At 34.7% G+C, this 14,072-nt stretch overlaps 1 protein-coding gene across 4 annotated transcripts in view; it reads right to left on the bottom strand.

The window, feature by feature from the left end:
* LOC111417140 (Dpr-interacting protein kappa) overlaps window positions 1-9,803 on the bottom strand; it is a 53,233-nt gene extending 43,430 nt beyond the window's left edge. For all 4 annotated transcript variants that reach the window (XM_023049332.2, XM_023049333.2, XM_071195048.1 and 1 more), the window contains exon 1: window positions 9,661-9,803. In XM_023049332.2, the coding sequence (XP_022905100.2) occupies window positions 9,661-9,742 (82 nt within the window). In that variant the 5' untranslated portion in view covers window positions 9,743-9,803. The remainder of the gene's footprint in view (window positions 1-9,660) is intronic.
* Window positions 9,804-14,072: the final 4,269 nt, after the last annotated feature.

The following is a 14,072-nucleotide window of genomic DNA, read 5'->3' as shown; positions in this document are numbered from 1 at the left end:
TGAGATCTCTCGAGATCAAAGATATACCGTATGCAGTTGTTTTGAAGTCTTTGCAGTTTGTTTCGTAGTGTTACCGAAAGATCAGGATATGCCGTGTCAGCATAATCAATATGGGGGAAAATCAGGGAAAAACAAAGATTACGACGGATCATGGGAGGAAGGAAGCAACGGAGACTTTTCAATGAGTGGAAACAATGATAGACCTTTTTGCAGACGGATTGAATTTGAGGTTTCCAAGACATTGTAGAATCCATAACCACCCCAAGGTTTCTAACCGTGTCTGACAGCTGAATAATGTCTCCGTCAAGCATTAAGTGAATGGATGAAAAATCATTCAGCTTTGCCAGTAAAGGTCGACTGCCAAACGCAATTGCTTGAGTTTTAGCAGTATTTAATTTAAGGCCATAACGTTTGGACCAATCCAAAATATTGAAAAGGTCATGATTAAGACATGCAATTGCTTCGGGAAAATCATCAATAGTTGTCGTAGTGTAAATTTGGAGGTCATCAGCATACACATGATAATTACAAGAAATACAATGGGTGACGGCATTAATGAAAATCGAAAAGAGCAACCGACCCAACACACTACCCTGGGGTACACCACATTTAATATCACAAGCAGACGAGAGCGCAGAATCAGCACGCACACACAAGGAACGACAGGAAAAGTAAGATTGAAACCAAGATAAACATGAAGAGGTAAATCCAAGGGCAGCTAGTGACGCCAACAAAAGATCGTGATCAACCGAATCGAACGCCTTGCTAAAATCAAGTAATACAAGGATGGTAACACAACGTTTGTCGCAAGCATACGTAATATCATCTGTAATCTGATAATAAGCGCTGTTGTCGTGTGCTTTGTGCTACTTTGTGCTTCGATATTGCCAAAGAACCACTGGCATTGAATTTCGCCACCAAACTTCGAATTGTCTTGGCTGTAGGCGTTGAACGACTCTGATATTTTGCTCTGTACGTGCTATGAGCAAGCGTAACAGAGGAACTTTTTTGGAAATAAACAAAAATTCACAATTTCTGCACGTTCTTGAGGTATATAACGAGCCATGGTTATTCAAAAAAAAACATCGGTTACAACAAAATAGTACACTTGTACATCTTTCTGCTCAAGTAGTGTGTTACTACTTTTTTGGGTTGCAACGCCCCTAGGTTGCAATGTTTTGATCTAAAATAGTTTCAAGATGAACACCATTCGCGCCATTGTTAGCCATTTTTTTTTTTGGAAAATGAATTGGTAACCCTGAAAAAGAAGTTTCTAGTTCTCCAAATAGAAAGTTGATCATAGCGTCAACAATCAAATTGTCCATCATTGCCTATCAATATCCAAGGGAATTTAATTAAAAGGAAAATATACAACGGTGATTAAAAATATCGATTATCTCAATTTTTTTCATACTCATTCGGTAACTTTATATCCACTCAACAGCGTCCATTACCCTGTTAAAATCAAATTATGCAAATAAACCTCGCTGCTTTTATAAAAGCCGTTGTAATCCCTTTCTTTGCGTCATATCTGTGATAAAATGTTATACATCTAAACGCAGTTTTTAAAGCGAAACATAAAAACAAACTAAAATTCAAAAAAAAAATGTGTTATCTATTTTTAGACACCGGGTAATCAAAAGATCAATAATACCGCTGTCTAGTTGATGGAGTCGTGTAGAATACAAAAAATTCGTTGATATGATATCAAACACAATGTATTTCCTATTAGAAATGACCTACCATCTGTGACTCTATTTTTCTAAGAGCGATTTAAGCGAATTAGAAATTAAAAAGGAACAGAAATAGGCCATGCGGGGAGAGGAGGGTTTCTTCCAATCGGAAAAGATGGTCCAGGTGTGTGTTCCACAGACAGGACGTCGCGCCTTTATTTCTTCATGTAGGTAAGATAAAGGTGCAACGTACTGTCTGGAATGCACCATCTTTTCTGATTAGCCGTCTTTAGAGACGTGCGGCTAAACCCAAATGTTTCTAGTTCTAGGTCTAATGTTAGTTCTAGTGACAGTTCAAGTGTAAAACTAGAACTAACACTATACCTAAAACTAGAATAATTCGGATTTTGCCGAATCTTTAGAGACGTGCGACTAAATCCAAAAGATTCTTGTCCTAGGTATAGTGTTACTTCCACATAGTAACAGAGCTCGTGTAAAACTAGAACTAACACTAGACCTAGAACTAGAAAGTTCGGGGTTTGGCCCTACGTCTTCAGAGGGGTCTTGACTTTTGGCAGCGATAGTAGACACATGATAATTAATAAAATCAAAATAATTAATAATTATTAATTTATTAACCGTCTAATGGAATTGAGATAATGAGATAACAAAATGTTCGAATATGTGATTAAACATAGTTGTCCTAAAATCTCGTTCATCTATTAAAATTACAGCGTTAATTGCAAGGAGCCCCGAAATACTAACATCTTGCTTCACGAGAAAGGGCACCTATAGGTGCAAATCCGATTGGGTAAAGCTTATCAAACACTACGGCACTAGTAACAGGTTTAGTCCTCCTCTACATAGAACCTTCGATTACCACAGTTCTTTGATTCCAATCATCTCGATATTTTTCAGGGTGTGCTAACCATGCACTAGTAGAAATAATTATAAGCGCCGATAATAATAATAATAATTTTAATTTTCACGGTTTCATTAATTACATTAAAAATTTCATTTACAATTCACATAAATCTTTACAATTATCACTCACAAATCGAAAATCGGAATGTAAAGAAAAGAATCTTCCGTAGAAAGTTATTTCTGTGAAGTTATTCGGTAGGAATCGAAACGGTTATAACCAATACAAAGCCATTTTCAATCCTAGCATTCTAAATAGTGAAAGAAAACTATTGCTTATGCAAACCCTGCTTTGAATCCTGCTGAGAAAAAAATACAACCAAATAGAAAAGAGAAACTTTCAGCAGTGAAGTCTTGAGACTCCCGAAAATTAGATTAAATTACAAGACTGATTTTCAAGAGGCGTCATTTTGTTCCTAATTAACATAAAAATCGGTGATATAGCTTCAGGTAATCGTTTCTCGAGATGATTGACATTTGTAAACAAAACTAACCTTACTTAATATTCCTTCATGATATAATTGACATCAATTGACATTTCAAAAGAAAACTGGCCTATCCTAACATTCATTCACGCTATAATTAGAGTTTCTTCACGCTAAAATTAGGGTTTCTTTTGGCTATAATTGAGGTTCAAAAGAAAACCGACATTCCTTCACGCTATAATTGAGGTTTCTTCACGCTATAATTGAGATTTTAAAAGAAAACTAACATTCTTTCTCGGGATGATTAACATTTGTAAACAAAACTAACCTTACATAACATTCTTTCTGGAGATGATTGACGTTTCAAAATAAAACCAACCTTACCCAATAGCTGCATTTAATATTATATCATATTTTGTTAATATCATATAGGAGTAATATTTATTGCAAAGCCTCAACCGCAAGCAATCTCGGCGTAATCAGCTAAACCCATTCATTTTGTCTTACATACAAATATTCCTTCGTCAAATATGATTGCTCTAGCGTACATACAGGGTAAGGTCATTTCAACTTTGTCGAAAACCCGTGACACATCTATGAAAGCAGCTGTATAATATTTTTTGGCTTTCAATGCATCTCTGACTGATCTGACTACTGTGTGATTAGTTTTCTATATATTATGATGTTCTAAAGTGTCTTCAATAAGAGTTTTTCAAATACTTTTGAAAACAATGGCAATTCTTGTGCTGAAGTAATTCTGGGTGGGATTGAAAAACATTTTGTAGATGTTCCGCAAAGATCTTTGCTTTCTCCTCGTTACTTCTCGAAACTCCATCACATTTCCTATGTTAGCTTCCATATTGAGTAATTCCTTTCTTTATCATTAGAGGATTTCTAAGAAAGTTTTCAACGTTTTCGTTTTTGTGTCCTTGCAGGGCTTCTTTCAGCAAACGGGTAGCTCTATTAATGGTAAGGGTCTGGCAAACAACCCGACCATCGGATATTAAAACAGGAATAAATAGACCATTTGCCAGAGTTGATATTCACGCAGCTTTTTTAATGCATATGCTAAGCTATTTACCGCTCTTTCTTAATTTATCTGCTTCTAAGGCTTTGTACAGGTTTCTTCCTCGCTATGTGATAACTCGGTTACAGTTGCCGCTGTAACAGGCTGTTTGTAATATCATATCGTATTAATATCATATAATTATTGTAATTATCAATACATATTACAGCATCTCGGCTGTTTTAAGGAAAACTATCTAATAAATATTATATAATGTTAATATGATATGATATGATGTGATATAAATATCTGGTAGGAAAGTGTTTATTTCATCTGACGACAGTTTTAGAGAAAACTATTCGTTAGTTGAGAAAACCTAATACATTGTTTGGCGGAAATTGAAGTAATAAGTCTTGCCTAGAAGTTAAGTTCCGATATGATACAAAAATAGTAATAAATGATCCAAGAAATAGTTGCGTAATCAACAAAGTTTCACCATCAGTTTATATTTAAAGTTTTCAAGTTTTGTGACATCTACAAATTGTACAATTAAACTCAAAGAAAATTAAACTAAACTGAAAATTTAAATTTAACTTAGACATATCTCCTTCTTGGAAGTATTCGGGAGAACAACGCGAGAGTAATTTTCACATCAGGTGGCAAAGATTCTTCTTATTCTTGGATTATTTGTTTGGGGGCGCCGCAGGCTCGTTTCCGATTAAAACGTTCTTCTCTTTCGCGGGGTGTTCTCGCCAACCAGGAAACATTTACATATATATTCCTTTCTTGAAGTCATTATTGGGTGTTCAAACTTTTGAGCGGACGCCGGGCGTCTCAACACAATGTTGCCGAGGACGACGCCGAAGCCGCCGCCTGCAGCGTTTCTCGAAGCCTTCGCTGTTTACCAGAACAGCTTGTTTCAATGCTCTCGGTACAAAGGCAAATGTTTGCACGATGGATCGACGAAGTTGCCTCGTCGTTGTTGCTCCTTTCAACAGCTGTTCGAACAAGAACCGCGTGTAATCAATCCTTTCGTGAAAATATATCTTCAACGAATCCTATCATTAAACGAACTTTTTAACGGGATTTTTAATTGGAGCTAAAAAAAATTCAAACTACATCAACAAAACTTGAATTATTGTTGATGAAAATAAAAAAAAATAAAAATAGTTGTTTGTTTTGGTGCGATTTGTTTTTATTTGAACCTGGGGAAAACTAGGTGTCGGTGAGCCATTAATAAAGTCGTTAGAAAGCTCTCGGCCGTCAAGTATCCAGGAGAAGTCTGAATTGCTGCAGAACATGCGATTCGCAAGCGGTTTGGCGCCGAGCTTTAATCTAACAGATGGACGATGGCGTAAAAGCGACACCTCGGCTCGTTCGGAATTAAAACACCGCCCGCTTTTAAATGGCCAAAATGGCGCTACCCGAATGATTTAACCGGTTAGCCCGCAAGATTTAAGAGGCAGTTACGACACCCCCGCGGCAAATGAGGCGGCCTAATACCAATGGAATCGCCGCGGGAAATTGAAAAATTACCTTGAAACGATTTAAATTCCACAAAAGTACTCAAGTTCAACCACTAAATTTTTTGATCGTAACGTAAAATATATTTTCAAAACGAGAATTTTTATTGGAACTCGGTCAGATTAACAAATCGATCGCAACTTTTGTAGGAGCGCAAATACCAGGAACCAAATTGGACTCGATTAGCAACCCGAGGGGTTAAAAATCAACGTTTCGAAACAGTCCATTGAACTCGGTGCATATTTCAGAGTGTTTGAGGGTATTTTCAAAAGGGGGTTAGGTTTGGTTTTCGGGGGATGACGTCGATGGGAGGGCATAAATTAACTGGGGTATGTTTGCGTGGCGATGTTACAGTCGCGAGGTACAGAATTCAATTTGTACCAAACCTTCCCGAAAAATAAAACCTTCAAATTATGAAAAAAAATGAGGGTGTCTAAAAAGTAATCAAAAAAATTCCAATCCAAAGTTAGTCCTTAGTTTAATAAAAAAATGTTTTTGGGTTCCTACAAGCAACATTACAATAAATAATTTAGTTTGCAAGTTTTCACCTTCACGCGATACTCGCAGCTAAGTATTTCATGCACAGCAGGCGTTCGCGGGGGTTAATATCCCCTTATAAATCAACGGAGTTTACGCGGGATTAACCAAAATACACCCCAAAGCGGCCTTTAATGGCCCCCACAAGCCGTCGCCTCAATATGTGGTAGAAAATTTAATTTTAAACACTTGTTAATAAACTGCTTTTCGCCTTTTTAACCCATACATCTCGAAAACATTTCATAAATCTGTGGAGTTAATTTTCAAAATTAATTTTTCAACAATAATAAATAATAGAAGATAGATTATAAAATACATCATAAAACGAAATGTTGCAAAGTTCTCTTTTAGATAATATATACTATTTAAAATGAAAGTTTTAGAATGGGCCTGAAAAGCACTGAAAAATCATTACAAAAATCGATGTACTTACCTAAAAAATCGCCAGAGCTTTATTTTGCAATATACAGAAACGATTTTTATATTGAATTACAGCTTAAAGTGTGCTCTTTAAGTTAATACAACTTATTTGTAACGTACCTTTAAAATAGAGCTAGAAAATTACTAAAAATTTGCTTCGAAATAATACTTACGATTATTAGAAAAATCGATTCATTTTAAAATCGTCTAAGTTTTATTTTTTAAGATACAGGAGTGAATTTTATATTGAATTACAGCTTAAAGTGTGCTTTTTAAGTTAATACATACTGTTCAAAACGTAAGTTTTCAAATTGACCTGAGAAACACTGAAAATCTACTTTGGAATGAAACTTACAATTATTTAGAAAATCTATATATTTTAAAAAATCGCCCAAGCTTTACTTTTCAAGATTCAGAAATGATTTTTATATTGAATTACAGCTTAAAGTGTGCTCTTTAAGTTAATACAACTTATTTGTAACGTACCTTTAAAATAGAGCTAGAAAATTACTATAAATTTGCTTCGAAATAATACTTACAATTATTAGAAAAATCGATTCATTTCAAAAAATCGTCTAAGCTTTATTTTTTAAGATACAGGAGTGAATTTTATATTGAATTACAGCTTAAAGTGTGTTTTTTAAGTTAATACATACTGTTCAAAACGTAAGTTTTCAAATTGACCTGAGAAACACTGAAAATCTACTTTGGAATGAAACTTACAATTATTTAGAAAATCTATATATTTTAAAAAATCGCCCAAGCTTTACTTTTCAAGATTCAGAAATGATTTTTATATTGAATTACAGCTTAAAGTGTGCTCTTTAAGTTAATACAACTTATTTGTAACGTACCTTTAAAATAGAGCTAGAAAATTACTAAAAATTTGCTTCGAAATAATACTTACAATTATTAGAAAAATCGATTCATTTCAAAAAATCGTCTAAGCTTTATTTTTTAAGATACAGGAGTGAATTTTATATTGAATTACAGCTTAAAGTGTGCTTTTTAAGTTAATACATACTGTTCAAAACGTAAGTTTTCAAATTGACCTGAGAAACACTGAAAATCTACTTTGGAATGAAACTTACAATTATTTAGAAAATCTATATATTTTAAAAAATCGCCCAAGCTTTACTTTTCAAGATTCAGAAATGATTTTTATATTAAATTAAAGCTTAAAATATTCTCTTTAAGATAATATAAGTTATTCGTAACGTACCTTTTAACATGGAGCTAAAAAATGACGGACAATCTGCTTCATAGTAATACTTACAATTATTAGAAAAATAGATTCACTTCAAAAAATCGTCTAAGCTTTATTTTTCAAGATACAGAAATGATTTTTATATTGAATTACAGCTTAAAGTGTGCTCTTTAAGTTAATACATACTGTTCAAAACGTAAGTTTTAAAATGTACCTGAGAAACACTGAAAATCTCCTTCGGAATGAAACTTACAATTATTTAGAAAATCGATATATTTTAAAAATTCACCCAAGTTTTACTTTTCAAGATTCAGAAATGATTCTCATATTAAATTAAAGCTTAAAATATTCTCTTTAAGATAATATAAGTTATTCGTAACGTATCTTTTAAAATGGAGCTAAAAAATGACTGACAATCAGCTTCATAGTAATACTTACAATTATTAGAAAAATCGATTCACTTCAAAAAATCGTCTAAGCTGTATTTTTCAAGATACAGAAATGATTTTTATATTGAATTACAGCTTAAAGTGTGCTCTTTAAGTTAATACATACTGTTCAAAACGTAAGTTTTAAAATGTACCTGAGAAACACTGAAAATCTACTTCGGAATGAAACTTACAATTATTTAGAAAATCGATATATTTTAAAAATTCACCCAAGTTTTACTTTTCAAGATTCAGAAATGATTCTCATATTAAATTAAAGCTTAAAATATTCTCTTTAAGATAATATAAGTTATTCGTAACGTATCTTTTAAAATGGAGCTAAAAAATGACTGACAATCAGCTTCATAGTAATACTTACAATTATTAGAAAAATCGATTCACTTCAAAAAATCGTCTAAGCTGTATTTTTCAAGATACAGAAATGATTTTTATATTGAATTACAGCTTAAAGTGTGCTCTTTAAGTTAATACATACTGTTCAAAACGTAAGTTTTAAAATGGACCTGAGAAACACTGAAAATCTACATCGGAATGAAACTTACAATTATTTAGAAAACCGATATATTTTAAAAATCGCCCAAGCTTTACTTTTCAAGATTCAGAAATGATTCTCATACTAAATTAAAGCTTAAAATATTCTCTTTAAGATAACATAAGTTATTTGTAACGTATCTTTTAAAATGAAGCTAAAAATGACTGAAAATCTGCTTCGAAATAATACTTACAATTATTAGAAAAATCGATTCACTTCAAAAAATCGTCTAAGCTTTATTTTTCAAGATACAGAAGTGAAGTTTATATCAAATGAAAGCTTAAAGAATGCTATTTAAGACTAAAACATTTTTTTAAAGTTTACGAAGTGATTCTCATATTAAATTAAAGCTTAAAATATATTCTTTCAGAAAATGTGTATAATTTTTTAAAGTCAATCTGAAAGACATTGTGGAGAACTTATAAAACTTTCACAAACTCTTCAAGAGAATGTATATTAATTAAGAATTATGTTATAAAGTCGCCATAAAATAACTAAACCCCACAATTTATCAACCACTGCAAATTTTATGTGATGTTTAAATTGAAAGATTCACACCCGTGTGCTCTAGTTAGTGTAATTAAAATTAATATTTAACGTTTTTAAGAGTAATGAGGTGAACTCTTTTAAAAGTTATCAAAATAGATGCGCTTTGGCGACAACTTTGTTAAAAAAAAACTGTTTTAAAAAATATTTCTAATTAAAAAATATCACATGAAAAAGTTCCCATTTAGCATTATACTAAAAATTTCAAGAGAAAACTCTTTAATATTCATAGCTTTCATTAAAAATCAAAATAAAGAACGACAAACGATTTTTTTCCTAGTTACTAATGCATCGTGTTGTTATTTTATTGCTTGTGTAATCAATTATCCAAACACCACGTCAAAAATTTGAAAGAAAATTTCTATACATTTTTAATCTCAACTTCGAATGGTTTATAAATAAATCTTTTTACATTCTCACCTAGAACTGCCTCTGTTGAAATAATCATGAAATTGAAAAAAATCGTCACCACCACAACTGCAACACTTCCGCCGTTCAACATAGTTTCGTTCGAATAACGAAAAGGACCATCACCAGCAGCGTAAAGCTGCACCGCGATCCGCGCGAGTTCAGCATCTGAAGCCCTCGCTTTTCAACCCTAAAGTCGAAAGCTCCGGACGAGAAAGAGACGACGCGCATGCGCTTTTTGATATAAAACTGATGACCACGTGGTCGCATTGCTCTAGGTTTAGCGGTGACAAAAAAAGGCGAGTTATCCCAAAATTCGACAGACGGTGAATTTGACGAGAAGCTGATGGTAATCGCCGCGGGAAGCTGAAAAGAGCTTTTAACCAAAAAGAGCTTTGAAAGCGACCCCATCGGACCGCTTGCAGCAACTTGTCGACAAACTGCGATTAGTTCTAGAATATTTCTCTGGTGGTCTGCCTACTGTGTACAAAGGAAACTAATTTTGAGTTCGTTAACTTCCGGTTACGATGAAAGACAGTTTACGATGTGTTTCGGATGGAAGTTGTTAATAGTTTTTTGATGACTTCGAATTTAAAAATTTTCTTGGTTTAATTCATTTTCAAAGATTTAAAAATGGCGGAGGAGCCGGAATTTTTTTTAATCGAATAAAATAATAATAACTAAGACTCAATAAATATGAAATAGACAGATTATGATAAAACTGTTTGGTTTTCTCCAATTTCTGTTGTTGAAAGGTTGGTTTAAGTACACGTTGAAGAAAGCGTACACTACACGTTGATGATTGGAGGTTTGATTACTTAGGACTTGGAAAAGTTTAGAAACGGTAGGGAGCCACATAAACGACGAGGCGACAATCTCTACGCGAAATTGGTCGTCTGCAGAAACTCGAAAAGCCCCCACGTCTACGGAACGTGAGCGTAAAATAAAAGCAAACCACCGCCACCATCACCACCACCGCCCTCCCCTTTCTTCGAAGATTGCGGTCTAACGTCGAACGCCTGATAGATTACCGCTATTTACCTCAGTCATTTGGGGGCTAACGGAGCCCGAGGGGCCGTTAAGATGATCTTTATTGTTCCAATATACTTTCGCGGGGCGGAAAATTCACCCCTTCCTTCACTCTTTATCACACTCTCTCTCTCATACATAAGTTTCTTAACTTTTCCGTCTTTCTTTCGGCGATTTTTAAACGTGCAAAGTCTGGATGCTTTTTATTCCGAAATTAAACTTCGCCGACTGTGTTTGGCCCCATTGTGAGCGCGGCGACAAAACGGCAGATGTGCACGACTCCGGTTGAGGGGGTGAACTTCGTCGAGGGCGAATTTGGAAAACTTCAAACGAAGCGGGACCGTCACGGCTCGCGCGCCTTCTTGCACCCGCTGCCCGTCGACCTAAGGGGGTGAATTACGTCCCGTGGGGCCACCGACCCTACTTACGACCCTTAAAGTTCCAGATCACTTTCTAATTTCAACCCTCTTTGCTTTAAAGTTAGTTATACGAAACGGTTTCTAATAAAACTAAAAATATCAAGATTTTGATCATAATCATATGTAGATAACGATTATTAACTCGGTTTGTTGAGGAAGAGACGATGTTTTAAATTTATTACGAAGTCAAATTTAACCAAGATTCATAATGCACCGAACAAGAATATGAATAATTGGAATAATGAAAGGTAGGGGGAAGTTCTTGTACCGTGGATTACGAAGAACCCCGGGTAGGGTTTTCGAACGCACTGAACCGTTCAAAATTCAGGACTCGTCCTGGTGAACAGTCAATGGCATCTGCTACGTTTCGCAGTTCATAACGTCCTCTATCCCGACCTAATGCCAATGCGGGGGTGCGAAGGTTTTGAGATTAAGTGGGGGCGATCAGTTTCGAACCTCGACGTTTTTCCCCCCTTTCGCGTCTGGACATTAACCGGGAAGATGTGGATAGGTGGCGGCAAATTTTGGAGGGATACCATCTTTTTCTATCGCGGCCATGTGGCGCACCCCTAAATTTTATATAAGCGTATTATGCAGTCGGAACTTCCGGTCACGCCTCGGGCCGACACCCGGTACATCTTACATCTAAATCATATTACGGCGTTCACGTAGCGCCACCTTTCGGTGTCTGCCGATAACTTATAACTAGGAAAAGGGGGTGCGCCATGTGGAGGATTTCATTTTTATGGAGATATTTCAACGTAAAAGTACGTGAGGATATTGCACCGGATTCTTCTTCAAATTCTTTTTTTGGATTTTTTCCATGATTTTTCTTTCCGCGTTTCTAACACTTTTTAAGATGCTATCAAGCGGTCGTTTTTTGTAGGATTAAACCGAGCAAAAAACTACCTTTTCGACTCCCCAACTCAGAGAAAACGTCTCGCTGCATCCCCAGCATCCTTTTGCCCCCTTTTCCGCGGCGTAGCATCAAGTGCAAAACATCCTCGTTTTACTTCACCCCCCCGTTAATTGTGTACGAAATTAATTAAAACACGACATCGCGTCGGCGGAGATCTTATAAAATTATCGAGAGGTCCGTGGGATAACTACCCCTCGTTTGAAGTCGACTGCAGAAGTCTTCTCCACGCTGTCTGTTTCCGGTTTTTCGAGGCCGCCTCGAGCAATTCGAAGCCCTTTTGTCCGAAGTTAAAAGAGCACGCTATCAAATTAACTAAAACTAGAACCGAGAGAGCTTTATTTATTTTTTTTTTAAAACCGTGGTAGCGGAAATGAAAAAAAGAATATTTGCTTGTAACTTTAAACATCAGTCTTCCCCTTTATCAAGCTCAATAAATAGCTCATAAATTATTGTTTCGGATCTTTTATACATCTCAACATTATGATCAATAGAGTACCATGTGAATAATAAAATGTTGAATGAATGGTTCACAGTGTTATTAATTTGTATGTATTCTCCGGTACAGATTGTGTTAATGAACTGTCTAGAAATTCTGTGTTACAGAGGAACTATAGACAAGTTGTAGAGTTCATCAAAGTTGGAAAGTATCGCAAAGAATAGCTTCTTTTGTAACGTTTTTTTTTTTTTGTAGCTTGCTATCTTGGGCTACTCCTGCTACACTGGGAAAGCATCTTAAAGACTTAGTGGCGTCGTGGCTTTTTAAGCAATCCCAGCTTCTCTAGAAAAAGAGTTCAAAGAGTAACAATTTCTACAATTGTAAGTATTCAACTTAAAAACATTCTTCATAATTTGGGTGCTGACTCTTCTGGTAACAAACATGAATTGATTAGTAAACTTAAGAGTATTTTAAATAATATAGATAAAACTGTAATTCCTGTTTCTGACGATGATCTTGACGGTTCTTTTAACAGTTGTACTAGCGTCGAGACTATTATCGAAACTAAACCTAAAAAACATAAACAAGTAAAATTAAAAAAAGTACGAAAGAGTCAATCAACTTTACAATTACTTAATAAAATCGACCAGTTGGAGAAAGATATTGGATATTTAAAGATTAGATTGACTAACAAGGGAAGTGTCACAACTGTGTCTCACCGATTTCGATGCAATTTGGTACAGTCATAGAATGGGCCAAAATAAGGTTCGTACATTTTTTTATACGTGCGGTAAAAGCCCCTGGGGCGAGTTATAGGGGTTGAAAGTTTGGAGAAAAAGTACGTTTTCACTTATATTTTAAAAATGAAAAGTGCTATCAAAATTTGGTAAATTGTAACTGATATTCATTTTAAAAGAGCTTTCTTTTGATGTATCACACATATACCAGAGGGTTAAGAAGGGCGAACTACCCCTATTTTTTTGGAATTATTTAAAAACCACCCTATCGATTTTGGCGGCATTAAGTATACTTCCAGCACGTTCAAAAATATTAGTTAAGGGTTTTTTCCCATTCGCTCTAGATCATCCCCAGCGAAGTTACGGGGGTTAACATGTAACCACTTTTCGTAAGAATGATGTGATAAAATTGTCAGGTATTTTGAAAATACTTTAACAAAACCGTAAATTAGTCGCACAATAAAATGTTTAATGTAAAATAAGGCATAATACACCATTTAGGGGTGGTTGGGGTTAACCACCCCCTTAAAAATTAATTCTATCCCGGGCATTACTTGTTGATTACGGCGAAATTTGGTACTGTGTTTGTTTTATATTTGAAGTAAAAATTTTTGAAAATGGTTATAAGGGTTACAAATTAGGGGTAGTTTTTTGTTTATACCTCGAAGATGAAAACTGCCATCGTAACTGTGGTATTGTTTTTTAAAAATCTATCTATCGATGTTCCACGAGGTAAACTACCCTCATTTTCTTTAAATAATAAATATAAAACTACTAGATAAATAAGATATTTTATTTATTTATGAGTTAAAAAGCAACTGACAAAAAAAAATAGTTCAATATACCAAAGAAGTTTATTCTACATTACTAATTGACGTTTTTTA

Source organism: Onthophagus taurus, chromosome 3, assembly GCF_036711975.1.
Source record: "Onthophagus taurus isolate NC chromosome 3, IU_Otau_3.0, whole genome shotgun sequence".
Classification (NCBI taxonomy): domain Eukaryota; kingdom Metazoa; phylum Arthropoda; class Insecta; order Coleoptera; family Scarabaeidae; genus Onthophagus; species Onthophagus taurus.
This window is presented reverse-complemented; position numbering and strand designations above follow the sequence as displayed.